General features: G+C 35.1%; 1 protein-coding gene across 2 annotated transcripts in view; it reads right to left on the bottom strand.

Annotated features, from left to right (window-relative positions):
* Positions 1-18,057, bottom strand: part of LOC112043300 (ATP-binding cassette sub-family C member 4) — a 51,604-nt gene that overhangs the window by 20,230 nt on the left and 13,317 nt on the right. For both annotated transcript variants that reach the window (XM_024078635.2, XM_024078636.2), the window contains exons 2-3: positions 2,430-2,564; positions 444-648 (exon numbers count right to left, since the gene is read on the bottom strand). In XM_024078635.2, the coding sequence (XP_023934403.2) occupies positions 444-648; positions 2,430-2,564 (340 nt within the window). The remainder of the gene's footprint in view (positions 1-443; positions 649-2,429; positions 2,565-18,057) is intronic.

Consider the following 18,057-nt stretch of genomic DNA (forward strand, 5'->3'; position numbering starts at 1 on the left):
GTGGTTTATCGAAGCTCCATATTCCTCTCCTGTTAAGGGGGAGACTTTAAGACTTAATCCTGTAGTAGACCATTAAAATGAATCATAACTAAGACCAATTACCTTCTATTGGACTCATAGAGGAATTAGATATGGAGATGCATCTTACCAAAATTGTGCAACAAAATGTCTGACGTTTTTTTTGAGCGGGAAAACTTACAAATCGAAAATATTTAACACCAATAAATATATCCTGAGTCCTTACACTACGAGTACACACGACTATAATTTTTAAATCACGTTTGATCATGATCATATGTTTTTAACAGAGGGACTAACCTCTAGCGAGGCAGGTCCTAATAGAAGGTAATTTGTCTGAGGCTCAAAAGAATGAAACCTGTGCTGGGTCAATCGAGCTCGAGATCATAAGCATAGAAATTAACAAAAGAAGAAATAATATTAACCTTCCTGTAAATAAGCGAACAAGCAGCGATGCGGACTTTCATTCCGAACTGTTGCGTGGAGTACGTCCCATGGTGGTAGATGAATGCGATCAGCAGCGACAGTATGATGACAGTGGAGGCGCAGTACACTGCCTGCTGGTACGTCATGTTTGAGCCGGGCTCCCAGTACCAAAGCAGCATGCTCAACGCCACTGGCTGGAACGGTCTAATAAATAATTCAAATTATCTTAAAATACATGTAGCACCAATGTAATTAATAAAAAAAATTCAAAGTGATTTATAAAACGCTTTATGCATAAATGCTCTAAAATGTGAGAATGTTTTCAAAGATAAATGACCCAACGCTCTTATGAATTTATTTGGTTCGGTTTAGGAGTTCACATGAGGCATATGAGTCTTAAACTTACGCCTCGAGTTAATGAGTACAGGCCAACGCATTGTAGGTAAGATGTGTAACTTGAACTTAACATCAGATGGACGCTACATGTTCTGTCAATAATCACTATATAAAAATTACATTATCAGTCTAGCTCATTGATTTCCAAAGGTCCACGTGGACCCTAAGGATCCACTGAATACTCGACGCAGGTCTACGTTAGCCTGACAAAAAATGGGGTTTCACAATTTGTAATCGGGGGTACGCGAATATCTGGTTTCATAGTTTTATGGGGAGGTTTTTTAAATAAAATAAGAGAATTGATTGGTTCCTTGTGCTGTGAGTAAGTACCTAGGTGTCTAAAAAGTAAATTTGGTTGGTAGGTGTACATTTTTTAATTGATCGACTTTACTAACTTTTAATGTCATCCATTCACAGTAATAAATTCTCGCGTTATTTTTATTCGAAAATGTTAGTTTTTTTCATGTTGTTTTTGTCATTTCAACGGGTTATAATTCAATGTTAAATTCTTTTTTTATTCAAGCGACAGAAACTTAATAAGTAACGATTTATAATCAGCCCCTTTCGGAACTAACTAATGTCTTACATCTTTGGAGTCCTTACTAAATGAACATGTTTTCAAGCTAGGTGTACATCTTTGCCTAATATATTTTTTTTCAATGTGACCGGTAAAAGTACATACAAATAAAATTGTTTAACATAAAAAATAATTAGTCCCGTTTTCGGAAGAAACTCACTTTCCACTAGAAAAAAATAAACTTTCATTACTTGAAATATAAAATAAACGCTTAAGAAATTTGCCTGCAGCGCTAACGGCTTGACAATCGATAAAAGTGATCGTGTGTTGTTGTTGCATTACATCATGCCGATGGCGACCGACACTCGATCAGTTGAGGTCAGCGCTGCAGGCATGTGAGCTTACTTGATCGCCAGAAGCTGACATAAAATAAGAGCGATGCCACTCGACTTCTTAAGAGTCATAGACCTATGAGGCAAGACCTTGCAATAACGATTAAAACGTAATAAAGTTCTATACACATTGATGACAATAAGAAACTAGTGTACGCCAGTGACATTTCCTGCTAAAAAATTGTGTAAGCTTTCATTCTCTTTTTAAACTGATTATTACATTTTAAATTTTCACGATAGTTTCATTTACATAATTTTATTAAAAAATCCAATAAAATAAAAAAAATCATAAAAAACTTATTGTTTAATCGATCGCATTCATAATATTCTTCGAAAAATATTACTTGAAATATTTCTAATTTACATTTTAGCCAAATTTTCAATACCTTTACATTCTATTATATTTATTTAATAATTTATGCACCAATATTTTTTTAAATGAAGGTTGTCCATGCAAACTTTTAATCCCTATTTCGCACCAATCTATTTATTTTTTTCGTAAGAAATATTCAATCCACTTTTGTTTTGCTTCAAAACCCAATTTATCTCTATACCAAAATTTATCAGCATTGTTCATTCATTATCTGCGAAAAAAGTTACATACAAACAGACTTACTTTCGCATTTATGATTTTAGTATGGATAATAAAAATTATAATTGATTTAATGAATACAACTCACTTGAGGAGGAGTGCATGTATCATGAACATGACTCCGGAAGGTGCGTAGCTCAACCAGAACGTCTTAGTCATTGCGCGGAGAAGCGACGGCTTGCGTCCCTGCTTGTTCGCTAAAGCTATTTCCTCGTGCCATTTCCTGTAAACAATTAATGATGACATTTATAATTGGTAATAGATTTCCATTTTTATATTTCTTTTTCCATTTAGTTTCATCTTTTACAAATTGTTCAATAACAATAGTTGTTTTACTAATTAATAAAGTTAATTAAACTTGGGAACTGTTTGTTTATTGATTTAAAAAAAGGTAGTTCTTATTTCTTCTTTTTTTAGATTTCTTTAGTTACAGGTATATACATGGAGTCCCGTAAATATTACGGCATACTTTTATAGGACACCCTGTATAGCTTAAATGATGGGTTGCTGTTTCCGCTAAGCCGCCAAGCGATTTAGCGGTACGATATCGTGTAGAAACCGAAAAGGGGTGTGGATTTTCATCCTCCTCCTAAAAATTTAGTCCGCTTCCATCAACATCATTTACCATTAGATCAGGTGATATTGTAGTCATGGGCTAACTTGTAAATAATAAAAAAAAATAAGTCTGACACAAAGAGTTCTACTATAATACATATTATTAAATGGTAATACGTACTTTATAGGATCTAGTCACTTTGCATAAAATGCTATGTTACTTGAAACTGGTTTGTACAATAAGCGTAAAAATGCATGTACTCGTACGTTACATTGCAATCTGAATAATTTAATTAAATGGTTACGTTCATGTAATTCTAATTTGTGACTCTATTGCTCATTTTAATTATTATTTATCGATTGTTATCTAGAATCTAGATCATAATAACTTCATAGAAATCATATTCTGTTTATAGCACATCTGTTTGAAAATTAATTTATTAAAATATTGTCTAGGCGCGCATATAGTACTCGTAGAATTGTAGTAGGCATTTTCTGGTAACTGCAGCAGTTAAAAGGGCTTTTAAGTAGGTAATTAGTAAAAAGGTAATGTGATTTTTTTAATAAGGTAAACCATTAAACAGATGTGGAATTATATTATTATAAGAAAAACCTTTAATAGTAATATAAAATGGCATATATTATTTTTTGTTTTTTTTTTTATAGTTTTATGAAAATCAAATCTTGTTACGCACCACTTGGCTACAGAGGCAGGTATCGTTACTACCTACAGAGATGCTTATTAGAATAGGATTAATCCTATTCTAATAAGCATCTCTGTAGGTAGTAACGATACCTGCCTCTGTAGCCAAGTGGTGCGTTGATTCTTTATCTACGATCGCTAACGCTTCGAAAACTAAAAAATGAATGGAAATGACAGATCTTGATCACGTGACCTGTTGATAACAAATGTGATTCCCATACATATTTCTAGTTTTCGAAGCGTTAGCGATCGTAGAAAGAGAATTGACGTGCCACTTGGTTAGGGGGGCTGGTCATGCTTTTGGGCTGAGATTTCTAAACGATCACTAATCATCTACTGTAGGTATAGATTGTGCATAGTAGAGTGATAGAGTGGTCAAAATTAATTTCAAAGCTTTTTCCTTTCGCGATAGAAAGGTTTTTATTAGAATCATAACAACAAGAATAACGGAAACTTTAACTTTGATTAGAGCAATGTGTAGCAGGAAGTTACTAAATCTAACTCATAGTCGCTAAGGCATTATGAAAATGAGTAGTAATACTTTAAACGTTCTTATGAATATGCATATGTGGTTAGCAAAAAAAGCTATCGACAAAAACTCGAGTTTCTCTAATCGTATTACACAAAACGAAGAAAAATTGTAGGTGCTAATTTAAAACTTAATTAAGTAAAGAGTGACTTTAATTATATTTATGAATATTTAAGATTTTTTTAAAATTATTTTTAAAGATTTATTTAACTGTATTTTGATTGGGATATAAACATTGGAATATACGTAATATATATGATATAGACTAATAGTAGTAGGAGAGACTCGATTATTCGGACTAATTGTTGTCATAAGGCATTTGGTTAATTAAAAATTCGGATAATTAAAGTATAATGTGATGAAGAAGAATCCATACGAATAAAATACGAAATATGTAGATTTGTTTATATACTTATAATTAGCCAATGCTAGTGCCCGTTCCCGTGGGAATACGGGGATATAATATAACCTATTAGCAGACGCCTGCGACTTCGTTCGCGTGGAATTAAATTTTTCACAAATCCCGCGGGAACCATGGATTTTTCCGGCATGAAAAGTGTTGTGTTAATCCGGAGAAAAAATCCATTCGCCAAAATCTAGCCAAATCGCTTCAGTAGCCGCAGCGCAAAGGAATAACGAACGTACACACTTAGGTACATACACAAACTTAAACACAAACTTTTGGGTTTCTTTTGGAAAAAGTATTTTCAAAGTCGGTTCAGTAGATCCAGAGATTACCACTCCAGTATCACAAAATTTACCTTTTAATAATATAGAAGATATAAATATACTTATAGTAGATATTATAAGAAAAATTCAAGTTCGTATCGCATGCAATATGCTCGTACTTACCGTCGAAACCTTAATACATTTACACTAACAAATATTTTACAAACCCCCCTTGTAAATTATTAGTTAGTGTAAATGTATTAAGGTCGACAGTAAGTCGTGCCCTTTTAAGCAAACAGTCCCTGAACTAAAATTCCAAAAACGTGATCGTGTCTTTATCTGGTATGTGAAAAAAACACCTTAGAAAGGCAAGAGTAATTAACAATCATTTTATACTAATCGTTAAGTTTAGAACAATAAATCACAAGGATATAACTTTAATAATATTAACAATTATGTACCTAGTTTAATTACAAATTAATTGAACGTAAACATACTGGTACCTTCCGAATGTTGTAAGTTCCGCAAAAAAAAAACAGTTTTTATTTTAGTAGCTAGTAGTAGTCTGTACTTATAAACATACTTCAATTGTAGTTTCAATTGTTGTTTGTTCCGTAAATAATTATACTCGGCTGTGTTATTCAAATTAGGATATATTTGTAAACTAGCGGACGCCCGCGACTTTGTCCGCAAAAAAACTTGTGTAAGCTTTTGTCTTCGTCTTAATTTCATGTCATTTTACATTTTTTTGATATACAAGTACCGTGAAAATTACAAAAAAATACATCAATATCAAGATTTTATCTATACTTATAATAAATCTGTAGAGAGGTCAATTCTGTACATGAAATATATTTCCAAAATATCTATCAGGGGGTGATTAGTGATCGATACTGATGCCAAAAATGCAATCAGTAAAATTTTTGTCTGTCTGTCTGTCTGTCTGTCTGTCTGTCTGTCTGTCTGTCTGTCTGTCTGTCTGTCTGTATGTTCTTTATAGAAACAAAAACTACTGGACGGATTTTAACGAAACTTGGTACAATTATTCTACATACTCCTGGGCAGGTTATAGTATACTTTTCATTACGCTACGATCAATAGGAGCAGAGCAGTGAAGAGAAATGTTGAGAAAACGGGAGAAGTTACTCAATTTTTTAAGCTTCCGTCGCGTGTACAGCCTTAATGGTTAAAGCTACATAGAAATCATGTATGACGGAAATGTTTTCCTTAAAATTATCTATAAAAACACAACAGCATATATATGTCTATCTTTTATGGTTGACTCACAATAACACGTGTTACTCCCAATAGCTTAGCAGTTCGGAGCTTTCTAATTATATTTCTCTACTCTTATGTTTATAACACTCATCACTCATCCCTAATAAGAAAGTTAACATTATAACCTATTCAATAAAAAAAGAATCATAAAAATCGGTAAAGAAACACCAAAGTTATACAAGAAATATGCTAAGCCATCGCGCGTGAATACTAATTCATGCTATATGGATTATTTTTGTGTAACGGTTGCCGCGCTCGACGCGACTTGCGGTGGGGGGAATAAATAAAGAAGTGCAGCCTTAATGAGTAGGGTAGGGGTAGGGTAGGGGTAGGGGTAGGGTAGGGGCATGGTAGGGGTAGTGTAGGGTAGAGGTACAGCAGGGGTAGGGTAGGGTAGGGGTAGGGTAGAGGTAGTTTAGGGTAGGGTAGGATAGGGGTAGTTGGAAGTTTACAACGACTTTCACGCGGACGAAGTCGCGGGCGTCCGCTAGTTTTAAATATATTTGGTATAATATTAAGTGTCTATGTGAATATACACAATATACTACGCATACTTTGGGGATAGATAGTGATGTGTGTCATAGGCGAGGCACATAATTACAAGAGCCGATAGACGTTAGGGTGCTTAAAGTGGGGATACTTTTATAACTATATTTTTTTATTTATTAATTCACATCCCCAGTTGCCAATCCTTATTAGCTTCGCGGAATCCCTATCCTAGGAGCAATGCCCGTGCGGTCTCCTTGGCACAGTGGAATGCACATTGGACTCACAAGACGGATGTCTTGGGTCCGATGCCCGGCTGGGGCGATTGAGATTTACCTAATTGGTCCAGGTCTGGTTGATGGGAGGCTTCGGCCGTGGTTAGTTACCACCCTACCGGCAACCGATTTAGCGTTCCGGTACCATGTAGTTTTGAAACCGAAAGGGGTTTGGATTTTCATCCTATACTCCTAAAATTTTGGCCTCTTCCATCGTAGTATCATCACTTACCAATAGGTTGTAGTCAAGGGCTAACTTGTTACATCACATCTTGTATATTTATTAAGTGTATTAAGGCAAATAAAGTTCATTTCATTTCATTTCATTTTTCATTTCATTTCATTTCATTTCATCACACTAATATTATAAAGGCGAAAGTTTGTAGTAGTGTGAAAGTGTGTAAGTATGTTTGTTCGGACTGTTACGCTGCGGCTACTGAAGCGATTGGGCTAAAATTTTACTCTGGATTAGATCAGATAGGCTACTTTTCATCCCGGAAAAATCCATGATTCCCGCGGGATTTGTGAAAAACTGAATTCCACGCGGACGAAGTCGCGGGCGTCCGCTAGTAAAGAATAAAAAAATAGCCTGATGAACTTGTAGTCTTCATAAAATTCTTTTCTTTCTTTATAAAATATTGTCTTTCGCAGTCTCTCGTTCTAAGTCAAGCTACGAGTAGGTACATGCACGACGTCGGACAGTTCGATTCGTCGCCTTGTCCCTATTCTGCAAAGACACGAATCTTTACACAATCCGTCTAATTGTTACTAAATTAAGTTATTATAGTTGTTGAGATTGCACGGCCTCTATCAGACATTACAATGATTATTGTCTTTTACGTTTACTGTGTTCACTTGGATTCTTGAAAAAGCTATAAATATAAATTTTGTAATGTATTTTTACACTTTTTAATTATAATAACAATGGTCTTTATTTTTTTTATTTAAAGAATATTTTCTATATTTTGACTATATTTGTCGGAACAGACTGCATTAGGAGTGGGTACGAAATAGTCCAGCGTCTGAAAATCAAACCCACGACCTTCCAGCCTAAGTCCGGTTCCTTTACCGTTCTCCTTTGTGTTCTCAGCACCGATGTACACACATTGGTCTCATCATGGTACATAGCTAGACATATTATTTATTTGAATGCCTAAAAAAGGTATTATGTAAAATTATAGGTCAACCCATATACGGCTTACTGCTAAGCTCAAGTCTCCTCTCAGAATAATAGGGTTAGGCATTGGCATTTGGACCAGCATGTCGCAATGGGCCGCCCGCATTGGGCCAGCGTGGTGGACTATTGAGTCCACCACGCTGGCCCAATGCGGATTGGCAGACTTCACACATGCAGAGAATTACGAAATTCTCTGGTGTGCAGGTTTCCTCACGATGTTTTCCTTCACCGTTTGAGACACGTGATTTGGTTTGGATAATTTCATCCAAACCAAATCACGTGTCTGTGTGTAGGTACATCAATTAAAATTTAATTTATTCAAATATAAAATATTTATTTATAACATACTAGCTTAGTTACATAGAATCAGTTATTCACAGAAACTTGTTTCACAGAAGTGCTGCATATACGCAACAATCTTTTCATTAAAATTCACGGATTCTAAGTATTACAACAGACTGTCCCACGGTATCCTCCGCGTAGATCCCGTTACTATAGGAAAATCGGGTTATAGCTTAGCCTATATGCTTTTTCAACAATGATCTTGTGTAAAGTTTCATACATATATATTTCATAGATTCGTTCAGCTATTCTAAAGTTTTGTTTTGTAGAGTGAGGGACTGTGAGGACCAAACCTTCGTCATTTAAAATCTGAATCTTTATTATAGTCATACCAATGATGTTAGAAGAAAAAAGAGGCTAAATAAACCATATTCGATGATTACAACTGCCACACAAAAAATATTTCAACGGCGTTGTCAACGGCGCGATGACGGTGTGGCGACTGAGCTCAGGTTTGCTAATTAGCATAGTTTTAATGTGCCATTTGTGGTCCGCGTATGACCTATCGACCTCTTTTTTCTTCTAAAATCATTGACGGAATTCAAAATACAGTGGAACTGGCTCTTGTTATTTTTAATCCTGTTATTTTGGAAACTCCGTCCCCGGGGGTGTGTCCTAAACGAACACACCTATAGTGTAAAATAGCACACTAATAAACTTTTTATATAATATATATAAAAAATTTAAATATTTACTGAAAAAAAAGAAATAAATAATTCTTCAGTGTTTGAAATGAAAACTTAATTTCCCTAATTTAGAGTTGAATGTTGTTGATTCTTTACAACTACTAAATATTTTTTATTGACACAGATATAAAGTAAGAATATTTTCCAAAAATCCTATTCATATATTTCTATCTATCTAACTATCTATCTATCTATGTCATATCTTTTGTATTTTTGAGGAAATAGAATGTTTTGTTGAATAAACTTTACTCTTTAATAGAGGTCACAAAGGGTAAACTTTAGTTAGCACTTTACTATAGCAGTGCATAGCAGTAACAGTACATAGTAAAGTTAACGATATTTTATACTATCTTTGATTATAGTTTACTCCATATAACCGTTATTAAAGTCTTCATTCTACGTCTTCATATAGAGAGTACGCGGGCCCTAGGTATTTCTATTGCTAAAAGCATTTTTTGTTCTGTGTTTGTATATATGATGTGAAACGGAACATGTGCCAGCACCGGCTAGCGCTTTTTCTGCTCAGACCAATTACCATAAGACCTGCCTCGCTATTAACTTTGTCAAAAGTATATGATCACGATCTAACGTCTTTATTCAAACTGTGTTTGTAGAATCAATGTTTCATTGTGTTAAAATTACAGGTGTGTGTAAAATAGTGTGTAGTGCAAGAAAACAGGATATATTTATTGGTGTTAAAAATTTTCGATGTGTGAGTTTAAAAAAATTTGGGAGTGTTGGTCAATTTGAGCGCGATACTAGTCCAAAGGTAATTGGTCTAAGTTTTTCTGTGGTCGCAGCACACTGGTGTACTGTTGTAGTCCCGCGGAAAGGAAATGCTTCAGGACGATTCACGATGATTATAATAAGGTTTGCTTCAACAGTTTGCGGAATACTGCCTAAGACCACACTCCGTCACCTCTAAGGCCACCGTTGGCATTAGATGACATACATAATTAGATGTGTAGTGTATGCGACGCAGAGCGAAAGTTACGACGAACTCGTATGAAAGTTTCTAAAGCTCCAGACAGGCGCTCAAAACTAATTTAAATGCAACGAGTTATGCATATCTTACGCCCAGCGTGTGTATTTAATTCACATGCGTCTTGAATATTGATTCAATACTTACTAAGTTCAGTCAAATGTGTAGTCATTACTCTCTTAGCTACCTGATGTAATAGGCGTCGCAGAATATTTAACTAAGTATAGCGAGTTCTAAGTAAATGTAGTCTGATATTCACGGTCAGCTTGTATTCTACCATGGGGTAGGTTAATAAATAGTGAACTGCTAAATTAAGATATTTCAACACGGTCACTGAAAGATGTGTAGGAAGATTTATGTGGAAACTGCTTGTGTATCTATCAAGACACCTTTAGCCGACTGCTGTGGGTTTTGTTTTTTGGGACCACATGTATGTCATGTAGCTTATAGAGAATTCATTTGACTATGAATATTTATGGACGCTTTCACATGAACTTGTAAAAAAAAAACCTTACAAAAATTAGGAGGATCGGAGGCAATTAGTATAACAAGAGGTTAAAGTATGTATGAGCCAATACCGTTTGAAGTGTCATTACTTATGAATCGTATAAATATAAGCTGTTATATGGTTTTAAGATTATTTCTATTTAGGCACTCAAATAATAAATAATACTCGCAGCAGCAAGGATTATAGTTTTATGCTATTAACAACATATAATAAAAAAAACATAGCAGAACTTAACTGAATTTAAAAAGCAAGTAGATACCTATGAATATAGATAGAGTTTCGCGTTAAAAATACATTTGTAATTCAAATGTCTGAAATCTGATCTTTTGTATTTTACGGCTTATTTTTTGTATTTTGTTAAGGTTCAAAAAAACAGACACTTTATGGGCAAATTTAATTTATGACGAACTGTCTTCAATGGTTTCAATTTGCATAACATGATCACAGTAGATATATTACAAGCAGTAGTTGGACTTCATACTAAAGGTCGAAACGCGAGCTATACCTACGCAGCTCGTACGTGGGGTGATCGTGGGGTGAAGACCGTTGCGACTGTGCCGCGGTGACGAACGCAGTGTATTGGATTTTTTAATTATGACGACTAGGAAAAAAGTTATTATTTTTATAAAGTTGATTAATATTTTGTATTCTAAAGGCATAATTTAATAAATATATATATATAAATAAATGCTTAAATGATAAAATTGTGTAAATAGGTAAATGACGTAAACGTTAATATAATATTATTAAATAATTATTTATTAACTTCTTCATTTAGGTTGTTTTCTTTGATTATTATGTAATACATAGATTTAAATCTTATGACATGTATGTTTTGTATACCTGTATTTTAAGGTAATAAAGAAGTTACGTAAAGAAGTTGTTTGAATTTAACAACATTATTGTGTTGCTCATACTTTGATGTATTTGAATAAAAAAAGTAAAGAGCCAGCTGATATTAATATACCTATCCAGATTTTTTTATTAAACTACTAGCGAACCCGGTCAATCTCAATTTGTTTTTTGTAGTTCCTTCCTACATGCCAAGTCAGGGTCAATTTTTTATCGTCTATTCTATAGTGTGGGGGTATCGTAATCGGTATTTTTGTACATTACATAAGGGGTTAAAGTGCTAACATAATCTACGGAACCCTACACTGCGCGTGGCCCGACACGCACTTGACCGATTTTTTATTATTTGGTCACCTAGTGTGGTGGTAATAGATAGATGGCATCACCAAAATAAATATATGAAGGTCCTTCAAGATCATTGATTAGTATCAGCCTTATTTAAATCTACCAATCAAAAAAACAACACGCATTTTATTGATCACTTCCTATTTTACTACAATTTACAAAGTATTTTATTTGTTTATTTAAAAAAAAGTATATTTACAATCACATAACTAAATGGAAACACAAAGTTGGCAAATGTAATTAAAATGCTGGAAGCGGGCAGCCCTATCACATGTTTACGGAGCGCGCGGCTGTAGGTATTTATTTCAAAAATATGGCCGAGTTATTATACTGCTTGTAATATATCTACTGTGACATGAGTTATTTAAGATTCTTTATAGTAGGTATGTCGTTGGGTCCTACTCTCGTTATATCTACTAATACACAGTTATTCTGTTAATACGGATGTGGTGCAATTTGTGGTTGGCTGAATAGGGTGTTTTTATTAGTTTCATGGATTGTTCAATAGATATTCCCGTAACTCAAATCCATATTAAATTAAAATAAGGTAAATTATTAATTACACTCTCGATTAATATTCTCGATTCTCACTCAAGTATATTTGCAGATATTCGGTTATTTTTCCCCACATTCATTTGATGGTAAGTGATGATGCAATCTAAAATGGAAGCGGGCTAACTTGTTAGGATGAGGGTGAAAATCAACACCAATTTTGGTTTCTACACGGCATCGTACCAGAAACTTTTGCCAGTAGGGTGGGCACGGCAGAAGCATTCCACCAGCTAGACCTGGACCAATTAAGAAAACCTCAATCTGTCCAGCCGGGGATCGCACCCAGGACTTTCGTCTTGTAAATCTACCGCGCATACCACTGCGCCACTAAGGCCGTCTAAAAATATATGTTTATACACGTCATATCTTCTATCCTGTAAGGCGTACAGGAAAAAGAAAATGTTTACATGACCATTATAATATGTCATCAACAACAAAAATTAGATACATTTTATGGTCATAAGCATTTTCTTTTTCTTTTTCTTAAAAAAAAAATTACGTTAAGTGTTAAAAATACGTAGTCATTAATTATTGTCAAGTTGGTTATTTATTTACGTTTGTCTACTTTCACAACAGAACAATGCTTACTTTCCCTAGATAGGTAAATAAGGAAATGAAATAATTATTGTTTCATGGTTTTAAAGGTAATTGATGGCAGGACATTTCGTTAGATATTACTGATAACGAGGATAATGCTTACAACTTAATAGATTGGATACATAATTGAAAACTAATGAAATTCATGGCCTTAATTGAACATTAGCTTTCGTGGTAGAGCCAGTGGCGTGCACAAGGTTGCTAATTAGGGTAGTCACTATACATATAAATTATACAAAATGAGAAAAATCCTTCATCAATTCGGGCGCGTAATGAGCCTAAGGGTAGGCAGCGCATAAATGCATCTATGAAGTGCACGCCACTGGGTAGACCTAATTGTAATCACATCTATACTAATATTATAAATGCGAAAGTGAGCCTGTCTGTCTGTCTGTTACCTTTTCACGGCTAAACGGCTGACTTCAAGATGAATTTTGGTATAATGGTAAATGGTACATAGGGTACTTTTGACTCTAAAATAAAAATAGAAAGGGATGAAATAGGAATTGAATGTTTGTATGGAAACTCCTTCATTTTTTTCAGAGTTACAGTTTTAAAATTTTGTTCATAAATCATAAAAAAATACGAAATATTATGTGATTCAAGAATTTTTAAAATTCAACTCCTAAAGTGAAATAGAGGTTGAAAGTTTACATTGATTCCCACGCAGACGAAGTCGCGGTTTTCAGCTAGTCACTTTATAAACAAGGATATGGTGCATGGACTTGTTTTAAGTGAAGGCTGATAGATAGTAAGACGATTAGCTCGTTCGTCCCTAGATAAAGCTACCTACTTTTATCTTTTAGAACATTGTTGTTGTTTGTATCAACATACTCAGCATATCTTTGGGTAAATAAAGAAACAGAAGAGACACAGTCGAAGGGTTTATCACCAACTTGCCTAACTGTCGGTTTAACAAAAAAATTGAACCGACTTCAAAATCACACAAATAAACTAAAAAGCGAAAAATAACATCGTATGTGCTACCTTCTGATCACTTTGAAGGCGGTGCCAAGCCAGTGACGTATTAATTAAAGCCGTTTCTAAAAGAACCACGGTCTTTAAATCCTAAAAAAGTTTATGATTTAATCGACTTTAATTAATGCATTACTTTGTTGGCACCGCCTTCAAAGTGATCAGAATGTAGCACATACGATGTTATTTTTGGCTATTTACCGACGAAAGTGCCACAGTACGGACGTTTTCGTTGTTTTCATTTTAACACAAACTCATTCAACCGATTTTCATGAAACTAAATTGGGACCAATCTGGAAGTTTACTCTTTCAAACAAAAAAAAAATTCATAATTGGCTAATAAATGACGGAGTTATGTGGTAATAAAAATGAAAAAAAACAAACGCATCGAATTGAGAACCTCGAGAGAAGTCTTTTAAAAATAAAGAATTAATAGGCAGCCCAATTAACTTCTGTAGTTGGCTCACACTGGACTAACACACAGCTATTAGCAGTTGTTGCATCAAAATAAATTGACATTAGAACATAATGTTCCAACTTCCAATACCATATTAAAATTGAGATGACAGAATAATAACATCATAGCACCGCATTGAACCCTCACGACATAACATCCGTCCAGCCCTTGTTGGAGGGAACGTTCTGGAACTCTGGCTGATTCATTGGTAAGTGCAACTCAACGTTGTGCCTTTAATGTGTTAAGTACCTTACATTTGCGCAACTAATTCTAATATCCGCTATGAAACATTTAACTTTATTGCATAGACCTTTTTTATAGTGAAACTAGCTGACGCCGCGCGGTTTCACCCGCGTGTTTCCCCTTCACGTAGGAATCCGGGGATAATATATAGATATTCCTCGGTAAATGGGCTATAACACTGAAATAATTTTTCAAATCGGATCAGTAGTTCCTGAATTTAGCGCGTTCAACCAAACAAACTCTTCAGCTTTATAATATTAGTATCATTAACATTAACAGGGGTTATCATTAATATTACGGTGTTAAGCGTTTCTCTTTATAGGACAGAAGATTTGTAGTAAAAAATCATCGATGTCTTGTATATGTATAGATATTTTTAAACGCCAATAGCATTGAGAAACTTTCCTCAAACAGGAACCTTTGCTTAACAATTACCTAAAACCTTGGTTAGCAAATAGGTAACCCGAGATAAAGTATCTCGGCAGAGAGACGGACAACACAGTGATCTTTTAAGGGTTCTGTTTTTTTTCTTTTGTGGTACGGAATCTATTGATAATATTGCATATATCGTAAAGATTTTACGAGAATGTATGTCGATACGATATCAATACGGGTTGGTATGTAATAATTGGTTGTAAGTCAATGTTACGTGCAACGTGACTAAGCTCTGACAAATAGACGAGAATTTATACATAATGCGCGTTAACAAGTCACTCGTCGCGCCTTGATTAGTACTTCCCTGTCGCACCGATTCTAGGCCTTTGTGTCCCGTACCTTCCAGTATTTAAAGACTCGATACAAATAAGAAGACATAATTTAGTTTAGCTTTTCATGTGTACAGTCAAATCTCGTACAACTATGAGATTTGACTAACTTGCGACTTGACGAACTAGGGATTGAGAAAATGAGTCAAAACTAATATTGAGCGATGTTTATATTCAAAACTAGATTTGACTTACTTTTGCAGTCAAAGCAATTAAATAAAGGTCGCCATTGACAGTCAAAACTAATATTATTAGTGTTCTAAAGTCTCTTTCTGACTCTTTAGTCACTTCAATACGTTTCGGAAAACATCGTATAGGCATGTAATGTGATCGTTTTTCTGACTTCTAAAGGATTTTGTGTCGTTTAAGCAATATAATTCTAAATATAGTTTCTAAATTTATTTATTTTTTTTATTCAGAGGGCTCGCTCGTCTGCGTTATATCTGATGAGGGTTAGTGACCTGCCCCCCCCAGCCAAGTGGCGTTGACGTTGATTCTCTTTCTACGATCGCTAACTCTTCGAAAACTAGAAAGATGTATGGGAATGACATTTGCTGAATGAAGCGTTAGCGATCGAAAAAAGAGAATCGACGTGCCACTTGGCTAGGGGGGCTGCATTAGTAATCTAAGATGGTAGTTATTTGTATCTTAGTGCTAACTGCTAACCTACTGTTTAGTATAAGTAAGTGGTAACTGTTTAAGAGATTAAATAACGCGCTTCTCAAACTGTGAAGGAAAAACATCGTGAGGAAACCTGCATATCCTGAGAATTTTCTGAATTCTCTACGTGTGTGAAGTATACCAATCTGCATTTGGCCAGCGTGGTGGACTAAGGCCTTATCCCTCTTGCACAATAGTTAGCCGAACATGGGTTGTTAGTGTTAATGACAACTGTATAAGATAACTACCGAGGTACACTATAAAGCGACATCAAATAAGATGAGCACGTGTTGCAATCAGCCGGCTGGTGGGAGGCTTCACCCGTGGCTAGATACCACCCTACCGACAAAGACGTTCCGCCAAGCGATTTAGCGTTCCGGTATGATGTCGTGTAGAAACCGAAAGGGGTGAGTGTACTCAAGGACTTGTAAAAAATAAAAATAAAAAATTGCGCAAATGAAAATATTATTATATTCATTTTAAATACATAGATACAGAATCTAAAAGTCCGTGCTGCTAATAAACAATACATCAGAGTCTGAATTTTAACAAATAATGTATGATGATATATTGCGTGTTTATTTAGGTAGGTATTAACTATTCATTAGGTACATAAATCTTAATCTTATTTTATTGTATTTTTATTATAATGTTTCGTTGTAATATGATATCATTGAAATGTGATATCAAATATCATATTATATTTATAGTACAACAAGTATTTATATGTACCCCTATGACACGGACCTCACGGAATTCGTTATTAATGGAGCGCTGTAAGATTTATACCTCGGAATCCAGGGACAGTCATTGATTCTTCATAAAAATCCTGCAAAGTGTAAGTTGGACTCGCGCACGAAGGGTTCCATATTAAAACGGCAAAAGTTATAAATTATAATTTGTTATAAATTGTTTAACCTTAACCGGCGCTCCACTATATTTACCACTAACCAGGGTCCCGCGGTTTCATCCGAGTAGTTCCCGCTCCCGTGAGAATACGGGGATAATATATATATGACACTCACAAATAACGTAGCTTTCTACTACCACAATGCCACAAACTTTCATCATCATTCATCAACCCATCAGTCACTGCTGAGCTCGAGTCTCCTCTCAGAATGAGAGGGGTTAGGCCAATAGTTCACCACGCTGGCCCAATGCGGATTGGCAGATTTCACACACGCAGAGAATTAAGAATATTCTCTGGTATGCAGGTTTCCTAAAGATGTTTTTCCTTCACCGTTTGAGACACGTGATATTTAATTTTTTAAAATGCACATAAACGAAAAGTTGGAGGTGCATGCCCCGGACCAGATTTGAGCCCACACCCTCCGGAATCGGAGGTGGAGGAATAAAACATCAATAAGTTAATGATGATAGAGCGAGAGTCTGCAATGGCCAGGCATGCCAACAAAGGTGACTAAGTGTGGATCATGGTGGCATTAGTTTTACAGGTCTTTCGAAAAATACTAAAAAAAATTGTAAACTATTAAGGATCTCTAGCGTTGACTTGGCAATAAGGTAAAGTTGAACAAATTTTTCTAATGGTGTAACTACCGTAGGCTCCTTAATGGAACCTCAGCAGCGTCATCGAGTTGTTTGGCGCAGAAGAGATGGGCGACTCTCTAAGGGCGTTTCCTCTGAAACCCTGACCTCGGCTTAGAGGGTCCTTAGAGGGTACCTGTACACCAAACTGTGTGTTATATGGAAGCAATTTTAAAGACGTATTCACGTCAATAACCTGTTATTTTAATACCAATTTGCCTCTTGGCACTTGTCAAGGATACTTAGTCTTATACCATTATACTTATCTCCACCACAATATTTGTAAGCGGATTAATGAATTTTACAAATATTCAAATAGCGCTTAAGTACCGGAAGCACATTAGAAACACAAACGACTTGATTGAACTAATCAAGTACGACGGACTGAATTTCTGAAATTGTTTTCTTTGGATGCAAAGAGTTCATCATCTACATTTTTTATAATATACTGACGTACGCCCGCGACTTCGACGCGTGGTAGTCTATGTAAACTTTCAACCCCTATTTCACGCCCATCTTTTTATATTTTCAGTTCA

This window comes from Bicyclus anynana, chromosome 4 (genome assembly GCF_947172395.1).
Source record: "Bicyclus anynana chromosome 4, ilBicAnyn1.1, whole genome shotgun sequence".
NCBI classification, from domain to species: domain Eukaryota; kingdom Metazoa; phylum Arthropoda; class Insecta; order Lepidoptera; family Nymphalidae; genus Bicyclus; species Bicyclus anynana.